At 49.8% G+C, this 14,306-nt stretch overlaps 1 protein-coding gene across 1 annotated transcript in view; it reads right to left on the bottom strand.

Moving 5' to 3' along the window:
• The window catches only part of MYOM3 (myomesin 3), a 43,697-nt gene that overhangs the window by 11,439 nt on the left and 17,952 nt on the right, over positions 1–14,306 (bottom strand). Inside the window, exons 14-23 of the mRNA XM_006924536.2 lie at positions 13,755–13,938; positions 11,275–11,449; positions 8,461–8,582; positions 7,889–8,076; positions 7,512–7,638; positions 6,212–6,390; positions 3,423–3,537; positions 2,297–2,453; positions 1,638–1,747; positions 105–149 (exon numbers count right to left, since the gene is read on the bottom strand). Coding sequence (XP_006924598.1) covers positions 105–149; positions 1,638–1,747; positions 2,297–2,453; positions 3,423–3,537; positions 6,212–6,390; positions 7,512–7,638; positions 7,889–8,076; positions 8,461–8,582; positions 11,275–11,449; positions 13,755–13,938 — 1,402 coding nt within the window. The remainder of the gene's footprint in view (positions 1–104; positions 150–1,637; positions 1,748–2,296; positions 2,454–3,422; positions 3,538–6,211; positions 6,391–7,511; positions 7,639–7,888; positions 8,077–8,460; positions 8,583–11,274; positions 11,450–13,754; positions 13,939–14,306) is intronic.

Below are 14,306 nucleotides of genomic sequence, written 5' to 3'. Positions count from 1 at the left end.
GCCCTCCGCCCACAGTTCTTGGCTCTCACTGACTCAACTCTGCTCTAGACAACCCAGTGGGCCCCCATGGGAGCCGTACAAGGCAGGTGGCTTGGATTGCTTACCTGGGTTTCTAATCTCATGGCTCAACTTCTTCAGCTTATTCAGCTCTGAGATGGGGGGAGCAAGGAAGAAACCAAAGAGAATGAAATACTGGGGCCAGTGGGGTCTGTGGGAGCCATCCCAGGGTGCATGCTCAGTGAAAGTCCCAAGAGACACCCCCCTCGCCCCGGTCACTTGCAAGACAGGGGTTGGTAATGAGCACTGTTGGCCTTGGCCTTGGCCTTGGGGCACTGAGGCGGCTGTGGCGGGGGCGCTGCTACAGCCAGCCTTGAGATCAGGTGCCACCTCTGCAGAGAAGTGCCAACTATGCAGCCAGGCGCTGCTGCATTTTCTCACTGGTTTTCACACAATGCTCTGGAGTGAGCATCATTGCCCACCTCTGACTGCTCCAGGCCCGCTGGTTCCCGAGCCCTATTCTTAATCCACTGCAGGATGCTGTCCTAGTCTCTGAGGGTCTGGCGCCTGTACTAAGTAAGCACTTTTAGTCTAAGAGTCTCTAGGGCAGTTCTGCAGAATGCTGTCTCATTTGCTAACTGCTTCTTTGTGTCAGGTTTGTCTCTCCTGCTAACCTGAGCTCTGGGCCTACAGGAGTGGCACATAGTAGGTGCTCAATAAATATGTATTACCTGGCTGAATTGGCAGGGACAGAGCCCATACTAATTTTCCCTTGTAAGCCCAAGGTCCTTAGCATGATGAGTCTAAACACATGACAAGAATCCAGTCAAAACGAAACAAAACCCCCAAACCCATCCCTTTTGTTGACAGCTTTAGTTTGCATAGAATCATCTAAATGTATCTGCATAACATTGTTTCAGTTGGGGCAGCCAAGGATTATAATCCTCCTTTACAAACGAGGAAACTGAGGCCCAGAGAGGTGACATGACTTGCTCAAAATCGAACAGGCAGAAAATTGTGGATTTGGGTCTGTCTGGCTTCTGCTTCTTAACAAAATCAAAGGGCCTCATGTGCAGTCATCAGGGAAGACAGTGGGCTGTCCCTGGGTTGCTATGGAGATAGTAGAGCATGAGTCTCATCAGCCATCAGCACTGATCTCAGTTTTGTTTAAATCATCAAACATGGATGATCCTTTAGACACAGCATCTGTCCTCAGGTTTGTCATAGTCCCCACTGCTCCCTGTTGCCATCCATCCTCATTTCTCAGAAAAACTCTGTGAGTGTGTGTGTGTGTGTGTTTAGAAGTGACAAAATTCTGGTACCTTTGCTTTTATCAAAAATAGAAAAAGGGAAGAGAGACAGGAGGTATGTGAACTTCGCCGGGCAGGGATTTTTGCCTGTCGAGTTCATGAATGTAATCTGCAGGGTCTAAGACAGTGTCTGGCTTATGGCAGGTGCCCTCACTAGATATTAACTAATTGACTGGCTGACTGAATGGGTGGGTGAGGGCCTACTTCTCTGGAAATCACTGCTTTATTAATTTCTGTTGCTTCTTGCCTGCCTCTGGGGGCACTTGTGTTTGGGACTCTCCATCCTGTCCTGTCTCTCTGGGGAGGTGGCAGTGAAGTGAGAGGTATTACCTTCCTCCGTTAGCGTGTGGCTCGCTGAGATGTCTTCATCCGCGTCGGTGACCACCACCGAGTAGGTACCCAAATCCTCGAGGCCAGGTTCTTTCAGGATGACCTTGGACCTGGCAGAGAGAGGAGAGCAGAGACTCTGAGAGGGGCCTTGTGCACTGGAGGCCTGGGAGCTGAGAGTCTCAGTCAGCTGTGGAGGCCCTGCAGTCCACCCCCAGGCCCGAAGCAGGGGCGGCTGCCTCCTCATCCCTCCTCGGGGTCCCCTGCCCAAGGCAGCTGTGGCCTGGCACCTTCAATGACCCCTGTTTTTACAGATGAGGATGCTGAGCCCAGAGAAGCTGCAAGAACAAGTCAAAGGCACCCTGGCTAGAAACTAAGTACTGAGCATCTCCTCGGAGCACTGACACTGAGGCACATGCCATTTCTTACAGAAAAAGAATCTCCAAGTAAATGTTGCCATTTCAGCCCCTTAAATGCACCGTACCAAATGCACCGTACCAAATGGAAGTCAGCCTCCTCCATGAGACACCAAGCAGCCCCTCTTAAGCCCATTCATTATCTGAAGGTCCTATTGGGTGACCTCACCCATGATTTTCTGCCAACTCATCTGACAAAACTTGGCACTTGTGGACAAGCCGTGCTGCCCCTCTCCCCTCACTTACTTGTTGACTTCCTCCTCGATCTTGACCCTCTGGGGGTCTAGCGGGCCCTTGTAGTCCTTGGACCACTGAAACTCGGAGGAGTCGGGGGCCTCGGGGGCTTCGAAAGCCAAGTAGATAAAGCCCTCCTCATCCACACCAACCTTGATCTCTGGGGCATCTGAGGACAAGATCCAACAGAGGGTGTCAGACATTTCTAAATAATAAACCAGGTCATGCCCCTCCCCTGCTGAAACCCTCCAGTATCTGCCTATTGCACTTGAATAAAATAATAACTCAGACTTCTTGCTGTAGCCTCCAAGGCCTTGCAGAATCTGTCTCCTTCTCGGCTCAAATGTCACCTCCTCAGAGAAGCCCTCCCTGACCTCCCTGGCTAAAGTAGCCCTCGCCCCACCATACCGCTCTGTTTCATTCCCTTTAGAGCACTTATCGCTGTCTTCTTCAGGTAATTGTTGACTTGTTTACTGTCCATCTGTCCTGCCCTCCCCCACCCTAGAGCAGGGACGTTGCTTTGTCACCGCTGTTGCATCCCCAGTGCAATGTGGGTGTCGCCAAATATTTGTTGGATGAATGAATAATTATAAGAATGAAAAGCGATATGCTTTATAGCTAGGGGAACTGAGTGATTCCATCAAGTACCAGATGTGTGACCTCACCTCTCCAAGCTACAATAACGGCAAAATAATGGCACCCTCAGGGGCTTGTTGGGAGGGCTAGGGCAGTGTAAGGACCTAGCACGGCATCTGGCGTGTGTGGTAGGAGGGGACCTCAGGAGTTGTGAGTGCAGGACAGGAAAAGTCTTCTGTGGTGTCGTCTTCAGTGGAGTTGGGTATGATTTAAATATCCACGAAGAGTTGATATTTTTTTACGAATGTGGCATGTGAAAGAATGGAAGACCCCATCGAAGAGAAGGAAAAGATTTGTTCATATCGTGGGACCCCCCCACACACATAGGAGTGGGGAATGGGGAGAGAAACAGACAGAAAGGAAAGAAAGTGTGGAGGGGTGGTGGGGGGTGGGCCCAGCAGGTCCTGTCCTGCAGATCCACATGCTCCTCCCAACCCTTCTCTGAGACCCTCCTGGATGGCACAGCCCAGCAGAGATGCTGGCATCCTCCACCTGCCCCTACCTGGCTTGTCCTCCAGGAGTATGGGGTCAGTGGGCATGGATGGTTGCCCTGGACCAGCTGAATTCAGGGCCTGCACCCGGAACACATAGCTCTTCCCCGGCTGCAGGTCAGAAATCTGGGGATGGGGATCGGGAAAGAGGAGGGAGGCAAGAGTGAGCATCGAGGACAGAAACACTCACTCTTCCCCAAACCCTGCCCGTAGTGTTTGTGGAACCCTGGGAGAGCCCAGGCTGCCCTGGGGCCAGGAGCACGTTGCTCTCCTGAGTTCCACTTTTTAGTGGGTCTCCATTGGGATGATCTCCATGCCTGTGGCACCTGGAACTCCACCTGCTCAGAGCTCAACTCATCATCCACCTGCCAACAAGAAAACCCTCTCCTTTCCTGCACCCCCATCTCTCCTCCGTTCATTACCTCAGAAGAGAAGCCTGAGGATCATCTTGGACACCTTTTTCGTGAGCTTCACACATCCAATCACCGAGTTCTCATTTTATTTCCCTAACTTCCCAGCCACGGCCTCCACTGAGGCTTTATTTCTTCTCACCTGGATTAGTCCAACAGTTTCCTAAATGGCATCTCTGCCTCTAGGCCCTTCTTCCTGGTCTATCTTCCCCTCTGGTCTATCTTTCCAAGATGTCAGTGTGATTATGCTTAAATCTTTCAGTGGCCTTCAGGGTAAAGTTCAGATTTCAAGATTTAGTATCTAAACTCCCAATTTAGCCTTCTGTCCTCATTCTCCTCTCGCTGCTCCCTCCACTCCATGTCTTCCTCGGCGTCCCCACATTATTTCACACCTGCCTGCCTTTGGCCCTGCTGTGAGCTCTCTGCCTGGAACTCCCTCCCCTCCTTCTTGGTCTCGCTAACTCCAACTCATCCTTGACCCATCAGCACGGGTGGAGGCGAGGATTCCAGGAAGGTCTCTGACCTTCCTCTTTGGAGCTCCCAGAATCCCTCAGGTCCTCATCCACTGTATAATACACAGTATCGTAATTGCCTGTCACCCAACAGTGGTTATGCCTAGAGACCTGGCACTTAGTAGGTGTCAAGAAGTGTTTAGTGAATGACCGAGTGAGTGAATGCCAGCCAACCATCCATACTCAGAAATGGTGCCGAGTCACTGAGGCCTGCCCCACCCTGGCCTGGGCCAACCTATGTGGGGAGGCGGAGGCCACTCATCGCAAGTGGCTCTTTCTGGCCAGCTGTACAGTACTGGCCAACTCTACTGCAGGAAGCCTGGCCTCGTGCAGGTGGACACTGCACCATCTCAGAGCATTCCACTGGCCGAGGCTTGTCCTCCTTGATTCTCTCTTAGGTGGCTTCGATGTTATTTTTTCAAGTAAAATAATTTTTATTTTCTCTGAATATAAAAAAAAAAATACATGCTTGTTGGGAAAAAATATTAAAGCAATAGAGAAAAATATCAAATGAAGGATTAAAGCTCCCCTGGCAGTCCCACTCCCAGAGGTGACCAGAATTAACAATTTTGTAAGCATCCATTTACTTTCTTTTTCTTTCTTTCTTTTTTTTTTAAACACCTACAGCTCCTGGTATTCCTTAGTGGTCTCCCATCCAAGTACTAACCAGGCCCGACCCTGCTTAGCTTCTGAGAGCATCCATTTACTTTTAAATGCACATAATCCATGTAGACACATGACATGAGCAGCAGTCTGTTGGTTAGTTTCTTACTCTTTCCACATTGCTTGGGGCTTCTTCAGCAGGCCTTCTTTGCTCTTGGTGCTAACTAACAGAATGCTAACGTGTGGTTTTGAAAACCGCACGCCCTCCTGCCTGCTGGTGAAAGACACCTCAGGAAAAGGAGTTGGAGAAAATATTCCCTTTTTCCCTGGACTGCAAAAAATGAAATCTAATCCACATCACAGAACTGTCCTGACAAATGTTCCTTAGACAAAGGAGGCATGCGAGACACGCTGGCTTCAGAAATGGTTGCCAAGGCCTGTGGAAGTAAGTGGCCTGGTGACCTGGAAGTCTGTGATGCTCATGGATTGTCCAAGGGAGTCATTGATGTCTGCTAAGGATGCTTCTTCAGTCGACACTTTTGTTTTCTGGCCCGTGAAATATTTGTGAGTCGTCTTTGTTGTGCCAGGGGAAGACTGTGCTTTCTTTTCCCCTACAGGTGAAAAAAATCAGCGATTCTGCCAGATTTCTCATATATCCAAAGAGCTTAGAGTTTGTTCCTCATTTAAATTAAGAAACATACATATGATGGATATACTGTCATGTCAATACGATCACGTAGGTCTACCTCATCTACTATCCTATCGTCACTCCTCACGCCCCTGTAGTCTTTATCCTACCTGGCACAGGGCTCCACTTTAAAGATACGTTATGGTTTATTTAGGCAAACTCCTTACTAAAGGACGTTTAAGTTGTTTCCAAAATGTGCCTTTACAAACAATGCGGAAATGAGCATTGTGGTCCTTAGATCTTTGCACACTTGCTTAATTCTTTTTCTACAATTCAATTCTTGAAGCAGAATTCCTGGCTCAAGGGATGAACATATCCAAACACTGATACACCTCGCTGATTACAAGTGCGTTTTCAGTGGGGAGTCTGTCCAGAGTGGAACAGGTTGTCTACCAGCCAGCCAGATCTAGTACCAACTCACTGTGTCACCCTGGGTGAGCCACTCCCCGTTTCTAGTCCTCTGCTGCCATTAAGTGAGGGCAGTCATCCCTGAGGGTTATTTCAGCTCTGATGTTCTGTAGTCCTGCCACGTCCAGTGGCAGGGAAGGCTCAGAGTGAGTCAGAGGATGAAGGGGGCAGGGACTCACCCTCAGGTGGGTGCCAGAGATGGGATCTGGGGTGACTGGCTTCCACTGCTCGGAGCCTTCTTCCTGGAAACTGATGCGGTAGCCTGTGACCGGCCCGGCCCCTGTGTACAGTGGGGGATCCCACTTCAGCATCAGGGAGGTGGCTCGCACTTCAAATGCTCGTACATCATATGGGGGACCTGTGGGAGATGGAGCAGAGAAGGGGCTGGGCAGCTAGGCAACCAGCTAGACAGCCAGATGGCCAGCCAGCCAGGTATTGAGCTGAGTGGTCAGTTGGCAAGCTTGTCAATCTGTCAGTCACAACCAGGTCTGCAAGCACCTGCTCCAGGTATAGTGGGGACCTGGCCAGGCTTGGCATCATAACAAAGCTTGACCTGGGCCCGAAATAGGGTTATCTCAGCATCATTTCCTTCTGAAGTATCCCTGAACCTCCCACTCCCGTTCCATTGAGCATTAATCCTTCCAATGTCTGCTATTTCAGTGTTTGGTGTAGGGGCTACGGCTGTGACCTTCAGAGTCAGATCACCAGGACTCATGTCCCAGCTCCCCCCTTTCAGGCTGTGGGGACTCTGAGCAAGTTACTTAGCCTCTATGTTCCTGTCTCGTCATTTGTAAAATGAGGATAATAATGGTTCCTATAATATAGTGCTGTTGTGAGCATTAATGACATAATTTGTGGAAATTGTCAGTACGTAGTAAGTACCCAGTAAATATAATTATTGTCTAACACATCACACATACTTATTATCTGCCATTCAAGTAAAGGTTTTGTGTAGAAAATGGAACCAAGCTGAACAGGATGATAGAAGGTTGTGATCCTCCCTTCCTGTGGGGAGGTGAGGAACTCATTTTTGAGAAAGCTAATGGGGCTGTGGGAGTGGTGTGTAGGGCGACCAGCCCTCCCTGTTTGTCCAGGAACTGGGGTGTGGAACTTTCAGTGGTAAAATCAGGAAAGTCCTGGGCAAACTGAGATGAGTTGGTCACCCTAGCAGTGTGTCTTTGGGATTTGAGATTGGCCTGTGGCCAGAAGCAGAGCTCAGATGATGTGTCGAGCTAGAGGATAGTTTGTGCTGGGGGAACTGGGTCAGCTGGTGGCCAAGGTTAGGGATCCTCTAAGGCAGGATTAAGATGGTCTGTGTCAGAGTTTACAAGGTCACTTGATGGAGGAGCCAGGGGTCTGGCTGGTGTCTGGGACCAACAGATCAAGCGTGAATGCACAGAGAGCTCGGTGTTGTTCGTCTCATTAGTTAGATTTGGGGAGAGAGAGGGTGCTGAGGCCTAGCACCTCCCGGCCTCTCACCTGGTTGGGGCATTGTCCACTCTTTGCACTCAAACAGGCTGCTGGGCGCCGACAGCTCACCAACACCTGCCCAGTTTGCCGCCCGGGCACGGAACTCATAGAAGTGGCCTTCACGAAGGTTACTGACCTTGAAGAGCAGAAACAGACTGAAAGCCAAGGCTAGGGATGAAGGGGAAGAGGTACGTACAGCAGCAAGGGGAGAGGTTTAGAACAGGAGATCCGTGGGGCCTTTAAACGAGATTGGTCAAGCGGATCTGCACTAGGAAATAAGCTGGATTACCGAGGCCAGAACTCTGAGAGCCTCATTCCAAAAGTGACCTTCCGTCTCCATCCGCCCAGGTCAGGACACCTGGCTGGTGGCCACATTCCAGCCTTACCTTGCAGACTTGGGTGGGAACGGGCTGCTGGTTGACCGGATGCCAGTCCAGCTCCTCTGAGTCGTGCTGGTCCAGGAAGTAGCCCAGGATCTTGCCACCTCCACGGCGCTTGGGAGGTTTCCATCCAATGACCATATCATTTTTCCCACAGTTTAGGAGGATGAAGTCATATGGAGCAGATGGTGTAGCTATGGGGAGGCAAGGAGGTGAGGCCAGGGGCAGTGGGGGCCAAGGAAGCCATCAAGCCTTCCCCGGTGGGCACCCACCCAGCTCCGGGGATACTAACAGCCAGCAGTGCCTGCCAGGAACCCTGTCTCTGCCCCCTGGAGGGCACCTGGGCCTCAGAGCTGGTCAGGCTTCACTGCACAGCCCCAGACCATTGTTACTTCCTTCCCAAAGGACAGGGTGGTCAGAGTCAGTGCCAGCTTTTCTTGGGGGACTTATTCCCATCAGCCTCTGGGATGAGACCCTCCAATTCGTGATGTATCAGCCCCCGCTCCCTACCCAGTGCAGGGCTGCGTCCCAGGCTTGCGTCCCAGGCTCGCAGGCTGCGCCTGCCCCTTCGGACTTACCCAGGGCCTGCTTGACCCTGATGGGTTCGGTGGCGGCTGAGCTCTCACCGACCCCGGCCTCGCTGACCGACCTGACACAAAACTCATACTCCTTGCCCGTCCTCAGCCCGGGAACCGTAAACCTGGGAGAGAATTATGCAACCTTCAGGGATGGCCGAACAGCTCGCAGACATTTCTGAACTTTCTAGAAACTTGTGGGATAAGTGGTAACCAGCATGATAGGATTTGAGGGTTGTGGGCCAGTTCTTAACTAGAGACATTGCCCCTGACCCCAAAGTGATGGGGGATAAAGTTCTTAAGGTTTGAAAAGTTGGAGGAAGGTGGTCAAAAGGTACAAACTCCCAGTTATAAGATAAATAAGTCCCTGGATGTGACATAAAGAGTGGTGACTAGAGTTAGCTCTGCTGCATGATATATGGGAAAGTTGTTAAGGAGTAGATCCTAGGGGTTCTCATCACAAGGAGAAAAATTTTTTCTTTTCTTATTATTGTATCTATATGAGATAATGGATGTTAAGTAAATCTACTGTGGTAATCGTTTCACAATATATATAAATCAAACTATCAGGCTGCACACCTTAAACTTATACAGTGACGTATGCCAATTATTTCTCAATAAAACTAGGAAAAAAAAGATTTTAAAGGATGTAGCTCTTCTAGAGGCCATAATTAAAATCGGATATGCCAGAGGCCCAGGTAGCCAACCCATGAACTATACTTCCTGGGATATTTCCAAGACGTTCGGCCTTGTCCTTGAAACACAACAAGTGGGTCTTATTATCTGCACAAATGCTGTGATTCTAAAACAGAGTCCTTTTAAAGACCCCCAAAGAGAATTGTTATCCAGAGACACACAAGGAAACTCTGGTTTGGAGAAAAGTATCCTTCTCATCCTGTCCCTTCTTGATAAAACCTAAATCGTGAAACTCTTTCTCCGTTTTCGCTTATCAACATTTTCCTGTAGCAAATCTTGTTGTTCTAAAGGGAGCTTCTCTCAGCTAGTTGACCTTGAAGAGCCCTGAGGACTTAAATCAAGTGTTGATGGCTGACACAGCATCAAGCTCCCCGCTCAGGGTCACGCACATCTAATGGGCAATCTGACTTTATGAGAGGGGTGAAGCATGGAGGGGCTGATGCTCAGGCAGCACCTGAACAGGTGAGGCTGGGGCTAACTCTCTGGACCAGCCCTGGCTGATGATGGGTGGACAGTAATGACCATAGCACATGCTTGTCTAGCACTCGTTTTCCACAGAACCTATGTAGGCTCAGGCACCTGTCACAACACCCTCTGAGGAAGCTACTGTTACTTATTCCTGTTTTGGAGATGAGGATGAAATTGAATGTTGGAGGGGCCCTAATGGGTCAAACTGTCCAGTTTCTTCATTTTACAGGTAGGAAAAGTTTCCCCAGAAGGAAAGGGGCATGCTAAGAGCACACAGCCAATTGGGAAAACAGCTGGACTGGAGCCCAGGTCTCCTGAGTCCCAGCACAATGCCTGCCCGTTCGTTATTTATTGATCCATCCGTTCATTCATTCATTCAGATATTTTTTGAGCATCTCTTATGAGCTCCTGAGTCCCAGCACAATGCCTGCCCGTTCGTTATTGATCCATCCGTTCATTCATTCATTCACATATTTTTTGAGCATCTCTTATGAGCCAGGTTCTTTGGTGCCTAGCGATTCAGTGCTGAACTGACCACCACAGTCCAATGAAGCTGCCTTTATGCCATCACCCTGGACGGCACTCCTGGGTAGCAGTGTTTAGCCCCTTTCCAACCATGACACATGTAACTGACAACATGCACGTGCTTGATGAGTTCTCTGGAGATGACCGAGGAGTGTGCCACCCACTCCCCGCGTGTGACATGTTCCCCGGGCATGCCATACCTTTCAGGTGATTCTCCCTCAACCCCTGCCCCCTCCCTTAGGGAAGTACACCGAATGCAAGTGGGGGGGCTCTGAGCGAATTTGTCAAAAACTTAATTTCTCTCCAATTTGGAAACTTTAGCAGTAAGAAATTATGAGTGACCCCTTACATGTGACTGTGAGGAGCCAAAGACCAGAGGGACACAAGTTCCTGTCCCTTTTTCTATGTAAGATGATCTCAGGGTTTGAGGCTTAGGGTGAGGGAAGCCCAGCCAGGTGTGCTCAGGGCTAGTCATCCAATGGGAAGGGAGGAGAGGGGTGTCACCACCTGAACTCCTTATCCCACAGTTTTTCTCAAAATTAAGAGAAGTCATGAGCCCAGAAGGCTTGAGGCTCACACTGCCTGCCAAGCCCAGGGCCTCAGAGTGACAAGGGAGCCTGGGAGTTAGAAAGGCAACAGGATGGAAGTCTGAGCCAAGCTGAGAGGGTGAATCTGTACAAGGGCACCGGGCAAGTGAAGGGTGGCTGTGGAGCCCGAGTGCAGGCCTCCTTGGTCCTGAAGACAATGGCTGCTCTATACCCTCTGCTCTCTGTCCCCGCGTTCCTGGAGGGATGAGACCTAGTCAGTCACCTCTATCTGCAAAAGGCATGCCCTCGGCAAGCGTTAGCCAAAAAGAAGGCCTGGATCAAGTCTCAGTTCTTCCACTTGCTAGCTAGGGGAGTTTTGGCAAGTTACATAACCGCTCCGTGTCTCAGTTTCTTCACCTGTACAATGATTATAAAAACATTAGTCCTAAGCTTGCAGTTAGAACTAAATGACCTAATATATGAAAAGGGCTTAGAACAGTGCCCAGTGCTGGCACCATACTGTGAAATGGTAGGCTTCATTATTATTGTGGCCCCTCCTTGGAGGGCTCCCTGGCACAGGAAGAGGTGGGGGAAAACTCACGTATTGCCCTGGATGGGTTTGTTGTTAACTGTTTGCCACTCGGATGATCCTGCCTCCCGGGAGTATATGTAATAACCCAGGAGCTCTGGGCTTTCTTTCACTGGGTCCCAGGTCAGGGAGACGGAGGTCTGCGTGTCTCGGAAAGCTTGAACTTGAGCTGGAGGAGGGAGAGTAGCTAAAAAACAGAAAAGTGGGCTGAGTAAGGATGCTGAGTTATAGGCACTAACAGGGTGGGGAGCGGTGGAGTGTAGGGAGAGGCAGGGAGGAGCCCCTACAGCAATCACGGGTAGAACATGGATCCAGACATGCCCTGGGGCTTTGGCCAGCCTTTCCTTGTCCCAGAGGTGTGCTCCAGACTCTTGTATTCTGGAAGTCCTCTCCCCTCTTTCCTCCGGTCCCCTCTTCCTTACTAAAGCTCCCATTCATTAATCCTTACCATCTCTCTCTCATGTAGAAGTCACTAAATCTGCAGTTTTCCTAAGTCTTTATCTTTAATCTCTAGAAAACTTGATTTTCTTTCCTTGAAATGTCTCTGTTGACTTTCATGGCTCCCTGAGACTAAGCTACTTGAGGTTGGAGCTGCCATGATTTGTTAAATGTACGGATGGATGGACTGATAAATGGATGGATGAATCAGTGACTGGATGGGTGGATGGACAGATGGATGAATGAATGGATAGATAGATGGATGGGTGGATGAATGGATGAATAGATGAATGGATGGAAATATGAATAAATGGAAAAATGGCTGACGGGAGCAAAAACTTCCTTCTCTTTCTACTTCTCAAACTTTTTACACATCTTTTGGTGGCTCCCCGTTTTCTACTGTGGGACTCTTCCAAGCTTCTTCTCTTTTACTTACTTTATTTTTCCCCTCTCCTGTCATCTCGTGAGTCCATCTATTTCTATGGCTTTAGCCTTCACCTCTCTGCAGCTGAATCCCCAGGCTTTACCTCTAGCTCTGCCCTCTCTCCTGAATTCTAGAGCTCATCTTCCATTTCACCCAGACACCTTTCCTTGTGTTCTGGTGGTACCTCAAAGTCAACAGGAAAAGGCTGAACTCAGCATCCATCCAACATAAATGCAATGTTTATCGAGTGCCTACTCTGAGCCAGGCTCTGCACTTGGCTTAGGGGATGCACTGAGAAATAGACTTGAGGTCCTGGGCTCAGGAAGGTCCTATCAGCAACTTCAGAAGCCTCTCAGGCTGAAGACAATGTGGCAGTAGATGAAAGCTGGGTGGAGGAGAGAGGCTGGAAGGAGGCCACTCAAGGACCCACGTGTCCAAGAGACGTGATTCTATCCAAGGGCAAAAACCTGAGCTGAGGGTATCCATGGTATGGAGTAGTCCTCAGGCATTAAAATTATGACTTCAAGGAGGATTTAATGACATGAGGAAATATTTGTGATATAACGTTGATTTTTAAAAGTAGAATGCAGATCTTTACATATGGCTTGACTGTACTTTAAAAAAGATAGGCATGTGGTCAAAAGACCAGAAGCCCAGGCGCCCACATATTCACAGTGGTTACCCCTGGGCAGTGGAATCATGGGGGTGGGGGCATTCTCTCTCTCTCTCTTTCTCAATTTCTTAATTCCTTCCTTCCTTCCTTCCTTCCTTCTTTCCTTCCTTCCTTCCTTCTTTCCTTCCTCCCTCCCTTCCTCTCTCACTCTTTTGCTCTTTGGGGGTATTTCCCCATTTTTATGTAATTTTACTTTTATAATACAAGTAAATAGCTTTTCTTTTCTTTTTTTCCCTTCTCCTCCCATCCCTTCTTCTCCCTTCTCTTCCTCTCCCTTCCTTTTTAGAATTGTACTAGAATCTTACCATAAGGCTGGCTTGTGCGCCAGAGACTGCCCACATCTAATCGCAAACCACTCACAGGCCATGCCCCAAATCAAGCCTACATGTTAACCAGACCAGAATGAAAGAAAACACCACTTGCCCTCCAACCCATTCATACTTGTTATGAATATGTACATTCATTTGGCAGGTGAGGACACCAAGGTTTGCAGCTCAGAAATGACTTGCCCAGGTCCATGCCATGCTACAGGTGGGAGGTGTTCCACTTGGTGAGCCAGAGTTCGAGGTGGGGCAGCATAGCCCCCACCAGGGAGGGGAAGGAGGTGAGGCAGGACTGGGTGCTGCTTGGAGATCTCTAGAACCGAGGGACCACTTGGTCACACTCAGCACTTATGCTGGACCCAGCTGGATTCTGCAACTTGTGAATTACTGTTTTGGGGGAAAAAAAAAAAGTCTTTGCTTCCATGAGCCTCTTGTCCAGAGAAATGTGAATCCTGATGTCCTAACACTTTATAGGCCTGAGATCACGTTGCTTTTCAGCTTCGTGGTAGGTAGCAGGGGTCAGGGACAGGGAAACGGGCACGGCTCTGTCTCGGCAGCCCTGGGGTCCTGAGTCCCGGATGCAGACAGACCCGCCTGGCCTGGCCCGCCCCCATCTCCTGCATCACGCAGGTACCTGGCTTCCCCTTCAAGGTGATGGGCTCGCTGGACTCCGAGGGGTCACTCATGCCATACTTGTTTATCGCGCGCACTCTGAAGACATACGACTTCCCTTTCTCCAGATCCAAAAGGGCGAATCTCGGGGATTTCACAGGAGTTTCTGTGCTGATGGCCTCCCAGGTGCCACTACCTATGACTGACTGTGACAAAGGAGAGAAACGCTCATGAGTTGAGTGGTTGCCTGGGCCCAGCTCCGTGCTGGCCACTTCCCCCACATGCTGTCATGAACTCCCTCAACCATCCCAAGCCCCACATCTCCCTTAGAGAGAAAGCATCTCTAGGCCCGACACCTGCCACTTGTTGGGTCATATTCCATGCTCCCTTTTGCCCACCCATCATAGCTCTGTGCTGCCTGCTGCTGCTCCTTGCCGGTGCTAGGCCTAATCCCTGCCTCTGGGCCTCTGCACTTGCTGGTCCCTTCCTTCACCCCCACCCCAATGATTTCCCCCCAGAAATCTCTTGGTCGGCTCCTCACTTCCTTTAGGCCTTTATTCAAACCTCATCTACC

The sequence above is a fragment of the Pteropus alecto genome, unplaced genomic scaffold (genome assembly GCF_000325575.1).
Source record: "Pteropus alecto unplaced genomic scaffold, ASM32557v1 scaffold39, whole genome shotgun sequence".
Lineage (NCBI taxonomy): Eukaryota > Metazoa > Chordata > Mammalia > Chiroptera > Pteropodidae > Pteropus > Pteropus alecto.
This window is presented reverse-complemented; position numbering and strand designations above follow the sequence as displayed.